The sequence below is a fragment of the Podarcis pityusensis genome (assembly GCF_964106645.2).
Source record: "Podarcis pityusensis genome assembly, chromosome: 5".
Taxonomy (NCBI): domain Eukaryota; kingdom Metazoa; phylum Chordata; class Lepidosauria; order Squamata; family Lacertidae; genus Podarcis; species Podarcis pityusensis.
In genome coordinates this window covers 35,680,255-35,697,259 of record NC_138032.1, presented here as the reverse complement: position 1 = coordinate 35,697,259, position 17,005 = coordinate 35,680,255, and the positions used below count along the sequence as shown (strand labels likewise).

Below are 17,005 nucleotides of genomic sequence, written 5' to 3'. Positions count from 1 at the left end.
AACCTACAACAACACCAACAACCCCATTTCTTCTGCTATGGCTAAACAGATCAAGACCACAATATGCTGCTTCAACATATTCCTCTTGGAGAGTTAGAGTTCTTACTACTTTCTGCAAATAGATCACAAGAGACACAATGGCCCTGAAAAACAGGGAATGGAAAGCAGGAGAACAAAAATGGGAAAGCTCCATGTTTTCAGCATACATTTGATTTCAGAAACTGTGTATGTATGGATAGGAAATATGAAACTAGAAATAGGGAGAATGCAGATTGCATGCCCTTCCTGACTTTGTAACCACATAGCAGCTTTTAAATAACTGCCCATACTAAATACAGCTTCCTCTACAGTCTTTAAACCACGTTGCATCACTAACTGGGTGGAGATAAGTTATTTCATTTGTCAAGTAATGTTTGAGGGTGTGTCTGGACAGCCGCGGCACAACGTAATTGTTATGTAGCAAGGAATGAAAAAGAAGCTTATCAAAACAATGTTTTAGCATTGTGACAATTACCAAGCTAGAGTAAATTTTCCATTTCTTGCAGCTTTTCTTTAGAGCAAGCAAGCTATTTCACAAAATGCTGTTCTCTACAGAGAAGGTATCTGAGTTTTAATGCAAGCAAATTCCATGATCAGTATCATGTAAGAAAATCAGGCTGGATCAGGCTGAAGGCCCATCTAGTCCAGCACAGGAGCTTTGCAAGAAATGGGAACTAAATGGCGCAGATCCGAATTGCAATGTTAAGCATTATGGAGCCCTAGCATTGCAATTTGCTACCTAGAGCACAAAACGTTGAAATTAGGCTGTTCATCCCATTGTCCCTCACTTTCAAAGCAAAACAGCTTCTCTACTTATGCATTATGAAAGTTTCTTGCATTTGAATTATGGCTGACATTTTCCATGTTATAATTAATATATATTATCATTATTATTCCAATGCTAAAACTGTTTTGGACAGGGTAATGCCAGAGAGGGCTCCTACGCTGACACCAGTAAGTGCTGCCCCAGATATGTCTGCCACTCCCACTCCAAATTCCATTCTGTGCAGCCTCAGAAAGACAGCATGAAGCTTTGTGCTCTGGCCAACATTTATTCATGATTCCACTGTAAACAGCAAAAAAAAAGCTTCACTGAACTGTCCCAAAGTATCCACTCAAAGCGATATTAAGGCCCAGTAATAAACAGGCACGTAATACTTTTCAACACTTATTTGAAGCGGGATTAAGAAATTGGAGGGCAGCCAGCTGCAAGGCTTCTGCTACAGTGCTACACTACTGAAAGGAACCGACTGCTCTCTCGTTTGACTCAGGAAGCAAAGCCTTTTAAAAGCAATGAATGCCAAAAGAAAGGGGAGGCATTACGAAAAGGAGAGGAAGTTTAAGTGCATGCATTCCCACTGGTTAACTCAGGAAGCTAAACAGTGTTACACTTAGGTCACCTGGAAGAGATTCAGAGTATCAGGGAAGTTAACTATTAACATTCTTTGGCCAGTCTACTGTGTATTGTATCAGCTCATGCAGTACCCTGCTCCTCCTCCTCCTGACTTTTAGTATCGTATCTGTAAGATCCAGCGTATTTGTTGGCATTTGTTCCTTGCTGGGAAAGCAGTTTACGGGAAATCTGCTTGAACGTACAAGTCAAATACAAGCAAGAAGCAGCTTGGACTTCCCCCAGAGTCTTTAGTATTTCATTTCCTTTCCAACAGAAACCGCTCCTCTTTAATGTCTTTCTTTCTTTCTTTTTCTTTCTTTCTCTCTCTCTCTCTCTCTCTCTTAAAAAAACTCTATTTGAAAATGCTGCTCAGTTTCAAGGCTAATATCCTTTTCAATGTGTGTATGAGATTGTGAGCAGATGGCATCCAGTACATTATGACCACAATTGTAGAAACAACAGTGGGGGTGAAATCTTTCCTTAAAACACACTAAGTAAAGAAAGCTCTGCCAGTGTCTCACATTGCGCATTAGCAGCATTGCATTTTAACAGGTATATGATAAAGGAATACTGCTACAGCTTTTCTTTTCTTTTTTTTATTTTATTTTCTTTTCTAAAGATGAACTGCTTTTGCCCCACCTCTCATCTTCTGCAGGAAGCAAAAGAATTGAAGAGAATCATGGGAGTGGGGTGGGGTGAGATTAAAGATGGGAGTGGTTTTGAAACAATGCAAATCAGCATGATTTTTATAGTCAGTGACTATTAAAAGGCCTTCCATTATACATGGGAGTCAACAGACAATTTTGGAGCCTGCCTGACAACTGACTGGTTATTTAGAAGGGATGCTGCATCTACTTTTGATAGTATCATTTCACAAAGAGGGGAAATGTGTGTTTAGAGTGTGAGTGAAAGTTGTGGATATGAAAAGCACATAAGGAACTTTAGAAGCAAGTCTTTTGCCTTATAATTAGTGGTGCCTTTTGTGTGTGCCTGTAGATGAGCCTGTCTGACCATGTGTAAAACTGCACTTCCTTTGCCACTGAATCCAACTTCTGTGTTTCCAGAGAGGTTTGCGCTTTGAAGCAGTAGTTTTATGTAGTTTTTCAGCTGCAGGTTTGTTTAATTTTAGATGAATGCAAATCATGTCACAGAAGTGGGACTAAAGCGGTAGATAAGCTAATGCAATGCACAACACCTTCAATTTAACAGCAGTTAAAGGGGGGGAGGTGTCCTCAAGTGTCGTGTCTTTTGAAAATCTACATCCAACAAGCATTTCCTAATTTGAAAAATTAGAAGTCAAACTACTGCTAAGTAAACTGATTTTCTTGAAAGCAGGTGAGTTTCAGTAGTACTGCAGACAATTTACATTCTACATTTATTAATACATACATTAGTACAGGTCACAATAATGCATAAAAATCCATTTGTACTTCCACCCCCACCCCTCATTCTACAGCAATCAGATGTTAAACTCCTCAAACTCTTATTTATGTATATTAAAAGTATGACTTCTACAAAAGGTTTGTAGCCATCAGCCTTTCTGTTGGACACTGATGCATTGACAAGTTGTATAAACACATTACAAGTTACAGTAAGCCAGGCTTTGTTTTTAAAAAGACGCTATACACTTAGCTGATATTAGTATGCATGAAATAAAATGGCAGCAGACACTATGGATAAGATTTCACAATAGTTTCAGACCTGATCCTACTTATGTGAATGAATGAAGGCTAGAACCTTCAAAGAGTGCACAACTTAGCAAAAGTAGATTTGTGATTTATTCAAAACGACTTCTGAAAACCGAGCAAGTCCCCAATGTGCTTACACCATGGCTCCATAAATGATGCACCCAGTCTTTACTTGCCTCTGAAAACTGAGGGTTGGGTAGCTGTCTATTGTATATATACAATATCTTCTTTCAAAAAGAAATGTGACAGCTTCTCAAAAAATACAACAGGCTAGCATTCCAATCCCACACACGGTTTAATACCATTAAAAAAACCCCAAAAAATTGCAGATATGAAAAAATGTCTCCTGAATATCCGAAGAGTCTGATTTTTAGGACATGTTTCTTGCACTATTTTGAACAGAAATCTATTTTCTACAAGCTGTTCAACCTTTTGACATGAGTAATCAAAATAGGATTCTATAACCCCTCTAAAACAGAATACCCCATTGAAAAAGACTCATTGCCATTATTCCTCCTCTCCATGACCCTATTGTAAGAACAGAATTTACTACTTCAAGCTGTAAATAAACCTTGATGCCGTAGCCCCTTCCTATAAGAGGCTGAGGCCTTTAAAGAAAAGCAATTCATTCTTTGCCTCATGTCTTCCTTTTCTATAACTGCTACAGGTATAGACAAGTACAAAAGAAGGAATTCATGGTTGCACAGAGACAAAAGTAAATAGCATATCTGCAAGTGCAACACAGATACCAAGTAAGGAAACTCCCAGATCTTGCTGTCTTTAGCAAAAAAGAAAAAAAGAAAAAAGAGGAATTGTAACATCTTCTGCTCTCACCCCTAAGCAGTATATGCTCATGAAGTGTTTGCACACTAGTAAACTGAAATAGCATTTTTACCCATGCCATGTGTTCTAAGATGCATATTTTACTTACCTGCAATGATAGTTAAAGAACTGGTTCTGTGCATTCATATTTACAGAACACAATTCTCTGTATGGTTCCATAGCACGATACCAAAAGCACACATACTCTCAAAGAGGTTATTAACACTCCCAAATAGCATTTTAAAATGGAACTTAAGATTATAATGAGAAGGTAGGGTGTATTTCCTTTCCCAAAATATGATGAACCTCTTTTACATTCTGTGTCTGAAAATAAAAGGGCTCTTGATAATACGATTGCCATTACAGTACAGTTGCATCCAGTGCATCAGCTTTACTCCTAAGGATTAACCTTCTGAGGAATCATATTTCCAGGTAGTATAGTAAGCACTATTTAAATAAGAAGTTCTACCACTGTGTCAATATACTGTTTCCTACATCAGGATGCATTTTACTTAAATTTGAACTGTTAGAAAAATGATCCTCTTCAACTACAAAACTGGTAGCTATATTTGGCTTGGGAATCACTGATGGAAAACAATGCTAATTCAAACTGAGGGCCAGTGCCTCCGAATAACCAGTGGTGGGGAACTCGTGGCCCTCCGGATGTTGTGGGAATAAAATTTCCATCAACCTTGGTCATTGGCCATGATGGGAGCTCTAACTCCAACAATTTCTGGAGGAAAGCAGGTGCCCCAACCCCTACAAGTAGGCATTACCCGTATTATGAATTATTGTAATCTGCCCTCAGTGACACCAGCACAGAGGAAAAATTGACTGGCTATTTGAAGATATCAATATTGCTAGGAAAGAGGGAAATGTTAATACTGGTGTCAAAATTTCAGCCAACTGGGAATGTGCTGAGCTCACAACCGAGTGCCAACAGTGCTTGACTATCAAGTACTAAATAGCGGGACACAGGGCACTTGAATGTGTGTGGTAGGAACTTTCTGTCTGTAGAATAGTACTAAAGTGTTACAGCCTGCGTTGTAAAACAAAGAAATGAGAAAGATATGAAAATGTCAAAATTGTTGAAGAAATACTTTTTTATAGCAAGTTTTGAGGATTTTTGATCCCAAATCCCAGGTGGTTTCTTGTACGTAAGGGGTCCAGCTGTATGTAGTTCACTGTGCAAATTAAAGCAATATTTTCAAACAAAAATGCTAATCAAGTATGGATAATGAAAGAGTAGTTTTAAACAAGAGAGACCATAAAATATCTGGGTATGTAGAACTCCTTAATCTGCATAGGCTACTTAGATATTTCGTGGCCTATCCCGTAAGTTAAATGTTGGTGAGCTTCTCGGACTAATCTGCCTGAAATAAGCTAAGTAGATTTTTACTTGTGTTTGTGTATATAATTTATACTATAGATTTTCATAGAATATGTAAGACTAAAACAACAACTTATGATCATGGCCAGCTTCTTTTAAAGAAAGAACAGAGTAAAAATGGTTCAAGATAAATTTGCTTTTGTATTCCAGAATAAATTGTTGCATTATAAAGAGCTACTACACTTCTAAAGTAAGTCAGCCTTACAAAATAAAATAGTAAGCCTTTTTTAAAAACAAAACCATTAATGAAAGGTAAAATTTATCATTCATATCAAAGACTTCCTCATTTTATTGCATAAACAATTTCAAATTAGTACAAATTTGTAGATATATCATCAATAATTTCAACAGAAAACAAAAAGTATAAAACAAACATCTGGAGTATAAAATGATCATGATCAAAAAGTTGTAGTAAGAATTTCCAGTCCAATAAATGTATTTTTTCCTGAATATGTATCAATTGTACTAAGAAACGGATCATACTAAGGCACAAATCATTTGAAGCATAAAGCTTTACTATATGTATGTCCAGTATGTTCTGAACCTTTGCAGTCAGTTGCCAATACAGAGAGTCTGTATTTTTATGTGCTCCACATACTAAAGCTATGACTTGCCCTAAATATGCCAAACGGTTTCTTATGATCTCACTCATACCAATTTTAAGTACTGATGAACCATTGAAAATCAAATTCTTCATTAAGTGGATGAACCCCCTAAAATTTCACAAACAAGGAGTAAAATATTTAGCTGGAGCTGAAGTTACGTGTGAAGAGCTGCAAAAAACTCACAATATTAATTTATTCTGCATGTGCATACAAGTATATATACTGCATTAATTGGGTGGGGAGTTGAATATTAAAGATAAGCGACCATTGTGAGAATCAGTACTGAGACATTTGCAATGAAAGCCTAACTATTGCATGTAATACCTGAAAGCTTAAGACTCGGCAAAATGACAATAATGGGAATGAATTACCAACAGGTTTTTAATTAATGCTCTTCTAAAGGCTTAACACACATACCATCCATAAGAATATATCTGATAGGAATTTCATTAATCTTTTAAGGTTAGTAAACTGAATTTAAAAGTGAACCAGATTGCAAAATAAGCATGTCACTACTCAAGTCAAGTGGTAAATAATTATTAGAAAAAGAAATTGCTTTAATAGCAAATTATATACTTAATTCTACAACTGATACAACATTATAAATTATGTGTAGACAGTTCTGCCAAAGCTTAACTGTATATGTTTGTCAAGCTACAGCATTCAACCGTATTCCATCAATCAACTCATCCTTTATTTTTAATTGGGTCAAAATAAATATGTTTAAATGCAGAATGATTATAAACCTATAATAATGTCAGTAAAGAATGCTTTGAGTATATCTGATTAAAATCTGAAGTATTTAATACTACATACCCATGTACCATAAAGTGCAGTCAAATACTTTATCAGTGTACAATGGAGCAAACTCACTTGCATGGATGCTTCTGCAACTATGAAAAAAGCTACCTATTATGTACAGATTTTTGATTTCCCCTAATGTATCTTAATGTCAGAGGAACATTCACTTTGTGAATTTGCTCCCCACCTGCCTGTTGACCCCGAGGCAATCAGCTGCTACTTACTATAATCTGCAACACACATGCACATTTATTTTAAAAACTGGAATTCTAGGCAAGTTTTTCTACCAACAACTAGGTTTGTACTAAGAGAAGTGGGAAATGAGCAGAACAGTAAAAATAATAATAAAACTAGCAAAATTAACAATATCACAAGATATGACTAGGGTGAACAAAAATGTTCATCTTCTGTAGCATAGATGGTTTAATACTGAACAAAACAGATCTCCCCATGGAGTATAATAAAAAGGGAAATCTTTCTACACACAAAGCCCAAGGTCTTCCGTGAGGTCTGCAATCAAGAGGCAGAGCAAATCTCTGGTTCCTTACAACTTCTCGATCAGCCCTCCATTGTCCACATTCTGAATTCTTTAAAAAAAGCACCACACCACTGGAAACTAACCAGCTGATCCAACACATTTCTTTTCTGCTATGCATATCAGTCCCAACTTCAATCAACATAACCTTGTCAGTCCATAACTTCACAGCTTGGAGATAAACAGAAGCTGAGTATGGTATTGTGAAATTTATTTTTAACTATATTTCACTAAGAATAAATAACAGGTTCAGACTTACCTAAAAAGTTTGAGAGTTCAGGAACAATCTCATATTGGGAATGAAGGCAATTTAATGTGTTTAAAACAGAAAAACTATGATGTTAAAAAATATTATTTTTTAAAAAAATGTTAGATGTTCATAGGGAAGTACCCTACAAGTACTTACAAAACAGAAGGGCATGGAATCCAAACAAATCCTGAATATTTTACTTAATTTCAAAACATACAACATATTTATGAACAACAGCTACTAGAAAAGCCTCTGGGGAAGTTAACAGGCACATCTAGAAAATGCAACTGCATTTGACCAATCTTGTATTTAATTATGATGGTTTTGAATAAAATATGGGTGTTGTGCAATGCTCCAAATGGAAAAGAAAAGGTTGTTTGATTTTAGTAACTGAACTGACCTATTCAATAAGAAGCTTTAACAGGAAATTAGCTGTACTGTGCCAAGAGTTCAGAAGTGGATTGCCATAGATTTGTTTCTGAGAAGAAATACAATTACCTCACATTACCATTTACTAACCGAAGTTATTTGTACAATCTCAGCATGTACCACCAGTCATTGATCATGACCAATATCTAATTTTAGAACTCCTAGCCTGTATCAGCAAAGGTGCATGTATTCTTAACTTTAAAATCTTACTTAAGCAAAGTCCTTTCTGAATTATGGTTGGCAAAAGTGGGAAAAAACCCTTTAATCTAGTAATATAACTTTATGGCATCACCGACATAGCTTTACTTAGCAATACTTAAAATCAAAGTTAAATGTAGAATATTTGCAGATATTCTCCACATACCCACATGAAGCACAACCTGGCCCTACAGAGTCCTGGTACTTCTCTGAAAAAGTAGAGGGGCAGAGATGTCTGATTTTAAAAAAATCTGACATCTAAAGATTGCATTCCATGGTACAGTAAGCCAGCAACTTGTGCACATCCAGCTTTATGTGTTTGGCCAAAACAACAACAACACTTTTTTAAAAATGGAAGGGATGTCCTGGGGAAAAGACTTTGGCAATCCCACCCGCATTTGAACCCAGTGTGTTTTGCCTTTATGTGATTTGGCTTCAGGCGCGATCCTTGGAACGTAACCCCCGGGTTAAGTTGCAGGTTTACTGTATGTATTATTTAATGTGCTACTACCACAACTAGTATAAATTCTTGCTGATTTAACAATTTCAGGCACATGGAGCATATCACTACAGGTATGATAAACTACTAGTGAAAGTGAATCTTTCAGAACAAAAAGCAAACTAATTGGCAGCCCGAAGGCAATCGCTCCATTATGCTGAGCTGCACACTGATAAAATCAGTCTAATAAGAATTTGGTCAGGACGATTATGAAAGTGGTTTTTTAAAGTATGATAGGAAATCCACAGTGAAAACACAATTATCACAGAGTATAGAAACCAGATGTGCCTGGTTCTCCACCACCACCACCACCGAAAATCTGGTGAAGTTCATATATTGCACAATCTTCCCTTTCACACAGGCATAATTAGGAAATTATAATGGAAAGATACACAAGCCTATTTAATTAACTCAAGATATAATCCTTTCAGACACAGCCCTAACAGTATTTTAGTTTATTTCCTGTACAAGGTTTGCTTTCCTGCTTTGCAACTTAAATACATTCTTCAGTGTCTATCAGGAGACCTGAGAGAACCAGGTTTGCCAACTCTCTTACTGCCATAATATAGTCTTTCAATACCACTTGTATATTCATAGTCTAACAATAATAAGATCATTTCCTTGAAGTAGTACCATCTTCAAATAAAAGCTCAAGCAAACCTTTCATATTGATTCAGTTAAGTTACAGCAGGGGTGAGGAATCTGTGGCCCTCCAGATGCTGTTCCACTCTATTTCCCAAGGCCAATAGCCATGCATGATGTGATTTGTAGTCCAACTGCATATGGAGGACCACAGGTTCCCTATCCATGTTATAGGCTTGTTTCTGCAGAGTAATGTGTTAAAATTCTAACAAAGCACCAACAAGGAAGCACAAAATATGCCAATGGCCTTTCAAGACATTTACTGCTCATCAGCAGCGATGCTTTGTAGAGGGTCTGTTATTTGCAAAGTGTACCTAAGTTCAAAATTCAGTGATGCAGTGACCTTCACCACAGATGGTTTAAACAATTGCTGGGTGATAAAAAATGCATAGTACAATACATTAGAAAAATTATAATGGCTAGTCTGCACCACTGACATCTACACTTCAAAGTAGCAACTAATTTATGATGGCTTGAGAAAAATTGGGATAAGGATTTTTAAAAAGGACATAAATTTGAAATCCAATCACTAGAATGAACCAGGTCAGAAACAATCTACATTATCTTTTCTCTTTCAAAACCAGATTCCTGAAAGCATAAATTTACGTAATATCAACCAAAATATTAATGGCTTGTGTGTGTGTCTTCTGTTTTATCTTCCTGGGTGAGATTCTTAAGATTATTCTGAAAATCAAGAGTGAAATTCTCTCTAGTAGCCTCAGCAAAGGGGTTGTTGAAAAAGAGGTTTATGTCTAATGGGGCTGCAGTTTCTGAATCCCATGAGTCATCAGTGCTACTAGAGTCTTCTGTAGTGGTAGGTGGATAGCTCAGCTGTTCCAACTGGTCAATAATGTCAGTGAACTGAAAAGCTGAACTTGACTCAGAGCGAACTGAATATGCTGGAAAATTCACCATTGAACTAGCTTCAGAGTGATTAGCAGAGCTATAAGTGTGCAAAAATGGCATACCATTTAGTGTCAAATTGTTGAGAGAACTACTTTCAGAACGGTTGTTAATTAATGAACTAGTTTCAGAAGGACTCAGAAGACTTTGCATTCTGCTTGCCTGAGCTTTAACTTCAAATAATTCCGAGGTATCTGAAGGCTGTTCATTCCCATTAAAATCACTCTCTCCTTCAAATTCAAACTCATGGTCCATGTTCATATCTACTGCTTCTATGGAGCACCTATCAGGACTTGACTGAGAAGACATCATATTTCTTTGCAGAATTTCTTTAGTTAAAGCAGGTGACTCTGAGAGACAATTAGTTAGATCTGACTCCTGCAAATCTAAACCATCATACAAATAGGAAAATGCTTCAGAACCTCCAGCAAAAAAGGACATTTCTGCTGGATCATCATCAATGAACTCTTCTGAAACCTGAAGCTGGGAGCTAACCAGTTTTACAAGTGAGGCACCCCTACCTTGAGGCAGATGCTGTTTAGCAGCAATGGCCATACCTGTGGTAAAGTCATCCACGTAATTGTCATTTTTACAAGTAATCCTACCTTCTACTGCTACACCTAAACCACAGCTACTCTCAACATCAGTACAAGTGGGGGTGCAGTTTTCTGCAACTTTACAAAGCCCAACACCTTGGAATGACTGGAGTACTGGTGATCCAGGCTGCTGTATCACTTTCTTCCCAGTTTCTTCTGATGTCCCACTATTTGCGTCCGCGGCCAAGCTCCTTGTATGGGATATTCTGGGCTCCAAAAATAAAGGCTTGCTCTCTGTGAAAGTGGGCAAGCTGGCAATGTTTGTGGCTAACGCATTATCCGAATGAAAGGAGGCATATGTACATGCATTAGGCCCAGAGGTTCTTAATCCATCTGTAAATGAGGCACTCTGAGGAGAAAAACAAGAGAGGAAGCTATTAGACAATCTGTTTTAGGATACATCTAACCATGTCCACTTGAATTTACAGATAAACATGTTTACAAGTTCATGAATTTTACCGAGATGACTTGACTGTGAAGACTGTGGGACTCATCCTTGCCCGTTTTCAGTGTGAGAGACACTACCACATGACAAAGGTGGGTGAATCGGTGCCCTCTGCTCTATCTATGGCATTTTAAATCTGGCTCACGTGTTCAGTCATCCATGATTTGTATTAATTTTAGAAAAAAGCATATTGTGCCAACTTTTTAAAGGTAACCATTTCATTGAGTCTTGAGCCTTGAACGCCTATTTCTTCAGATATGGTGGAAGGATACATGCAGTATGTGACTATTAGACATGGGCAGATTGTATTGATCACTCACTGGTTTCTCTAGATTTTTCATGTCTGTTTTGCATTCATTCCTTTATTCTTTTATGTAGAAGTGGCCCTGTTTGGTCTTTATAAAATGGCAGAGGGAATTATTGTGAGGTGATGTATCTTTATTATATTAAATTGAGGATGAATGAACTCTTCATAGTATGACTAATGATGCTTTCCAGATATAATGTTTGGAGTAGATGAATGGAGAAAACTGGCCCTGGGTTTCTTACAGATAACTCTTCCTCCTAAGGTCTACATAAGAGCACTATGTTGGTTTAGAATTCTGGATTTGGGACCAGAGAAAGTTGATTCATTATATGACTGTGTTAACTGTAACAGTAATTATGCATGAAATCTTGACACTCTGAAATGGCATCTATAGAAAAGTTTTTGTTATTGCAACAGTAAGGAGATTTATTTTCTATACATTGGTAAATCATATTGATAATGAACTACAGCTCCTGGCTGATAAAGATATATGAATTATTTAGGACCAAATATTGATCTGGATCCAAAGAACTGCACTGTTCCATGTGCCCAAAATAAGATTCATGCTTTTAGAATGGTGCCCCCACCCACCCATCTATATTCCATGTAGCAAATTTCCTTTGCAAATAGGTTTTATATGCAGTTTGCGATGTGGCATGGAGCTCTGCCATTCAAAAGAAAAAAGCTAAAAATTCCCCGGGCAAACACTCAGGAAAAATTGTTTTCCTGTACAAGCTGAAAAACTCCGAAGTTGATTCAACAGTACACACATATTTAACATTACTACCAGAATTGGACAAGGCTGAACAGAGCAATGATTGAAAATATATATATAATTTTAAATGCAGACGTCATTTATGCTTTAGAATGAAAAGGCTGAGTTTCATAATCTTTCTGATAATTCAAAACAGGTTAATATCAAGACTAACCTGTTTGGGTGTATCAGCATGCAAGGTGTGAGCAGACATTCTAGTTTTACTATGCCTCCTGTAAAGAAAGAATATGCTGTGATACCCTGATCACTTCATTAGCTATATACAGAAAGCACAGGGGGCCTTCAGTAAGAAGCAATTCCTGAAGCATAACCTACTTCATAAGGCTGCTAGGTGTGATAAAGATTAATAGTAATAAATCAACGAGCCTCAGCATTTTGTCATTCATGGATAATTGTATCTGTTAGACACAGTGACTGCGAATTATAACTTTAACTAGAGAAAGAGGAAAGCTGCAAAAATGTATTTCCATATTCTGTAAGTTTCAACACAAATATCTAAAATACAAATCCAGGATAGGACACATTTTTAACATTCAAAAAAATGCTTAAAATGTTTATTCATGTGGTCCAGATTCTCAAGATCTGGTACACCTCTCCAAACTCTCAATAGCCAATTTTGGGGTGTGCAGGGGGCTGCAGAATGGAAGAAGAATGACCAGAAATCATCTCCCTCCCTGTTCTGCTGACGGATGCTTTTTTGTCAGCAAAAGGGAAGCTCTGGATACCATCCGGTAAGTATAACAATGAGCAAATGCAAGATGGTTTACAACATTGGAACAAAAAAAAAAAAGACTACATGTCTCCAGTTGGTACTATGTGAAGGAAAGTGAAGTTTAAGCCAACATATTTTCATGCCATTCAATCAAATCACTTTTCTGAATTTGAAACATGTTAAATGGTTTGTCAATTTCAGCTCCTTCCTACTCAACATAATTCCCAGTGTCAAGTATCTAAGCATTTTAATTAATTAAATTTGAAATATAAAAATGTCAAATAATACTTTAACAGTTTACAATCTCTAGGAAAAAAGGCCTTTCATTATTGTAGACTAGACTAAGGAAGTTACAAAATAAGAACATCAAAGACTCTTTGCTTATATAAAAGAGCTTGTTACCTTTCATATGGGATTTTTTTCAACCCACTTTCTTTAACATAATCCACCAATTGTTTCTGTGTACGCCCACTGTGAAGAAATAAATGTGAATGTTACAAAAAAATCTCCAGGAAAAGTACATAAAATTCTGGGCTTCTTGTACTCAAGAAATAAAGATCCTAAACCTTTAATTTAAAAGGAATTACTTCCAAAGTTTTTCTTGGTTCCATTTTCTTGGATCAAAATGAACTGGGTTATATCATACCTGTATCTGAAAGATGACCCTCTGCTGAAAAAGACTGCTTTTGACTTTGGTTTTGGCTGATCAAATAGCCTGAAGAAAGTGTGATATTCAACACATATTTTCCAGAAGTTCTTGCACTCATCTCTACTTCCCAACAGAAACTCCAGAGTGTCTTGATATGGACCCTAGAAATGAAACACAATGGGTCTTTATCATTCTACCTCTACACATTTAAGGTTACAATGAGAAAATATTTAATAAAACTTTATTCAACAAAAATAGATGATAGAAGTGAAGAGAAAAACAAAAAATAACAACAAATAATATATATTCAAGACAAGGAGCTTTTGATAATAAAGTCAAAAGAAAAAGAAAAAAATCAGGAGTGAATATAATGGATTCGATTATAAAATTGTAAATGGGGTAGAAAAACACAACTTACATTGTACAATGAAGGAAATGGGAATAAAGAAAAAGGTCGTGCCTATCTATAGAAGCCACCCAATAAAATCGTATTTCAAAGGGATTTGCAACCCATGTGACTGGGATGTCAATAATAATAGTAATTCCTATACCCGCAGGTCTCAGGGCAGTTCACAGGATAATGTCACAATATAAAAACACAGAATACATAATCAAAATAAAAGCAAGAACAACCTAATAACCTCCCTCCATAAATAACCTCCAGAGGTGAAATCAGAAGGATCAACATCACTCTCAATGGCTTCAATATCCCATCATTTTTTTCTGAGATGGCAATGAACGTTAACTTTCTTGAACCAGTTATCTAGGGTACATCATGAAGCATCTTTCCTGTGTAATAACTAATCAAGTGGCTACAAATTATACAATTAACTGTTTACATATAAGATCCTCATCATCTTTCCCAAAAATAGACAAAATACATATTCTAGGGTCCAGGGGCATATTTTTTAATATCATGGTTCAATGTAGGTCTCGAGAACATGCTCTAGAGCAGTGGTTCCCAACTTTTACAAGTGTGAAGACTCCTTTTAAACTCCCCCCCCCTTCAGATGCCCACATGGGCTCCTTTGAAAGACAAGTCAGAATTCAGACTTTAATGGAATACGGGTTTTACTAACATGCTTTTATCATAGTGCTATTACCTATGAACCTTGTTTTCAGGCATTAACAGTACTGAATACTGTATGAACGTCATTTCATATTTAAGTCATGCTTGAAACTGTAGAAGTGACATTATAATGGAAGTACTTACATGAACTTCTGGATGAAGCTTGATAAGGAATCGTTTTCTTTTGAAGCTTATTTTTCGGACTTTGGACCAGTTGAAAGTATTGATTTTTGTATTACCCTGTGTTCAATTCAATATAAAATAACTGAGGTATATTATACACAGGATTTAAACAGAACATAAGTTATAGACTTATACTGTCAAACCTTTTTTCTATCTAAATCATATCGTCTGGATCAGATAACTGATAATTTAAAACAACAAGCTGTTAAAAGAACCTCTAGTTCTGAAAGCAGCCCTCCCTGACCTTGCTACTCTGGCCTTTGACATTTGAGATAGGTCTTTTCAGGATCCACACTATTCCTGTGATTGCAACCTGTTTTAACTGTTTTTAATTCTGAAAGTTAAATTGTTGTAACCCGCCCTAGGACCTGCTGGTGAAAGGTGGGTAACAGATTTATTAGAACTACTACTACATTTGGACTACAACTCCCATCAGCCCAAGCCAGCGTAATGAAGGCAGTATTACAAACGCTCCCATTAGTCTCAAAGAAGAAGCTGCTGCAATGGAGCCCTACTAATCCCATCTGGGTTTGATGAAGAGTGCTGCTGCCACAAAGGCATCTGCAAACATCATATTGTCTATTGGGTCTGCAAAGACTGTTGTAGTAAGGATGTGGTAGCAATTCATTCAGAATCAATTGCTACATGCTCTAAAGCAGGCATATGGGTCTATCCTCTGGGTTTAAAGTCTTCTGTCTGCATAACTACAAAAAGTTTCTCACGTTAAATACTGCTTTCCTACCTGGAATACCAGTACGCCCATGTTTGATACAGCCAAATTAATTTTTGTTCCCTCACGGTCAGATGCCAGATGAAATCTCATGCCATACATCTCCAACTTGCGAGCTATTTCAAGCACCTGGAAATCTGATTCAGCTGGAGTTTGGCCCCTGTGTTAGCAAAATTGAAAATATTATTAATTACTTATAATACTATCCAAAGATATGAAACAGGAAAAAGACTCCAATATAGTTCAACAAGTTTAATGAGATCATATCCATATTAGTAAGCAGTCACTAAGCTTCAGAGTTATTCAGGTTTACTGTGCCAGACCAAAAGAGAAAAATCAACTAGCATAAAAATATGTTACAAATGGAAGAACAAATGGCAATCTAGTTGAAGTCATAATCAAACTCAGAGACATTTAATTATTCTTTAAAACAAGTGTATCCTTAATATGCCCTGTATTTCATAATTTTAAATGCAAAATGCTACGTATTCCATAATTTTGTAAAAGATATGCCAACATCTAATCTCTCTTTGTTTGAAAACATGAGAGCAAGTCAGTAAGCAGGCAAGCCCAAACAGCTTTGCAATGTTCAAGACAGATGCATTACAATAGCATCAGTTGACTGTGTTTTTGTATATAGACAACTGGCTCCTGGTGGTTCTCACACCCACCCATTATCTGCAGTTGATAGGTGTCAATCCTTAACAGTTGCACTTAAGTCTGCCTTCTGAATGAGAACAACTGTATTATCCTAGTACAAGGGCAGATCCCCATTATGAATTTAAAGAATATCTAACACACAGTCAAAGTGCATGATTTCATCCAAAGAATCCTGGGGACAGTAGTTTCCCCCTCACATAGCTACAATTCCCAGCACCTTTAACAAACTTTGATTCCCAGGATTCTTTGGGGGACATGATATGCTTTAAATGTGCGCTGATCGTGTTTTAAATGTATGGTGTAGATGTGCCACAGTTGTGTGCAAGTGGTGTTAGGACCCTCTGCAACATGCTAGGTCAATTCACTAACACCTTGGGTAGTAGCAGTCCTGAAAATGCAAACAGTCCTCCCAAGCTGTGGTTCCTCTGCCTGTTTGGGGGATCAACAGTCACGGCTGTTACAGATTGCTTGTTGCCTTCTACTCCCTGTATCTCCTCCCTCCATCACACAAAAGTGGAGAAGGGGTCATGTAAGCCACAGGCTCATGCACACAGATTATAGATATATTTATTACAGATTAAAATGGCCAACATTTCTATGCTATTCTAGTGACCAGAAGAATACCCTGAATAAATGTTTGCCTAAAAAAACTGATCAACGTTCAGTTTTCCACCTACAGAAGATA

At 36.8% G+C, this 17,005-nt stretch overlaps 1 protein-coding gene and 1 long non-coding RNA gene across 8 annotated transcripts in view; one reads left to right on the top strand and one right to left on the bottom strand.

Annotated features, from left to right (window-relative positions):
• Window positions 1–17,005, bottom strand: part of FARP2 (FERM, ARH/RhoGEF and pleckstrin domain protein 2) — a 63,189-nt gene that overhangs the window by 19,701 nt on the left and 26,483 nt on the right. For all 7 annotated transcript variants that reach the window (XR_013986694.1, XR_013986695.1, XM_081006603.1 and 4 more), the window contains exons 8-13: window positions 15,673–15,820; window positions 14,892–14,987; window positions 13,676–13,839; window positions 13,432–13,500; window positions 12,472–12,529; window positions 10,887–11,139 (exon numbers count right to left, since the gene is read on the bottom strand). Coding sequence is in view for 5 of the 7 variants with exons in the window: in XM_081006603.1 (XP_080862729.1) it covers window positions 10,887–11,139; window positions 12,472–12,529; window positions 13,432–13,500; window positions 13,676–13,839; window positions 14,892–14,987; window positions 15,673–15,820 (788 nt within the window). In the remaining 2 variants the exon portion in view is untranslated. The remainder of the gene's footprint in view (window positions 1–10,886; window positions 11,140–12,471; window positions 12,530–13,431; window positions 13,501–13,675; window positions 13,840–14,891; window positions 14,988–15,672; window positions 15,821–17,005) is intronic.
• On the top strand, window positions 1,209–9,426 carry LOC308477760. Its single transcript, XR_013986696.1, has 2 exons — window positions 1,209–3,678; window positions 3,721–9,426. It is a non-coding gene; the product is annotated as an uncharacterized lncRNA (long non-coding RNA).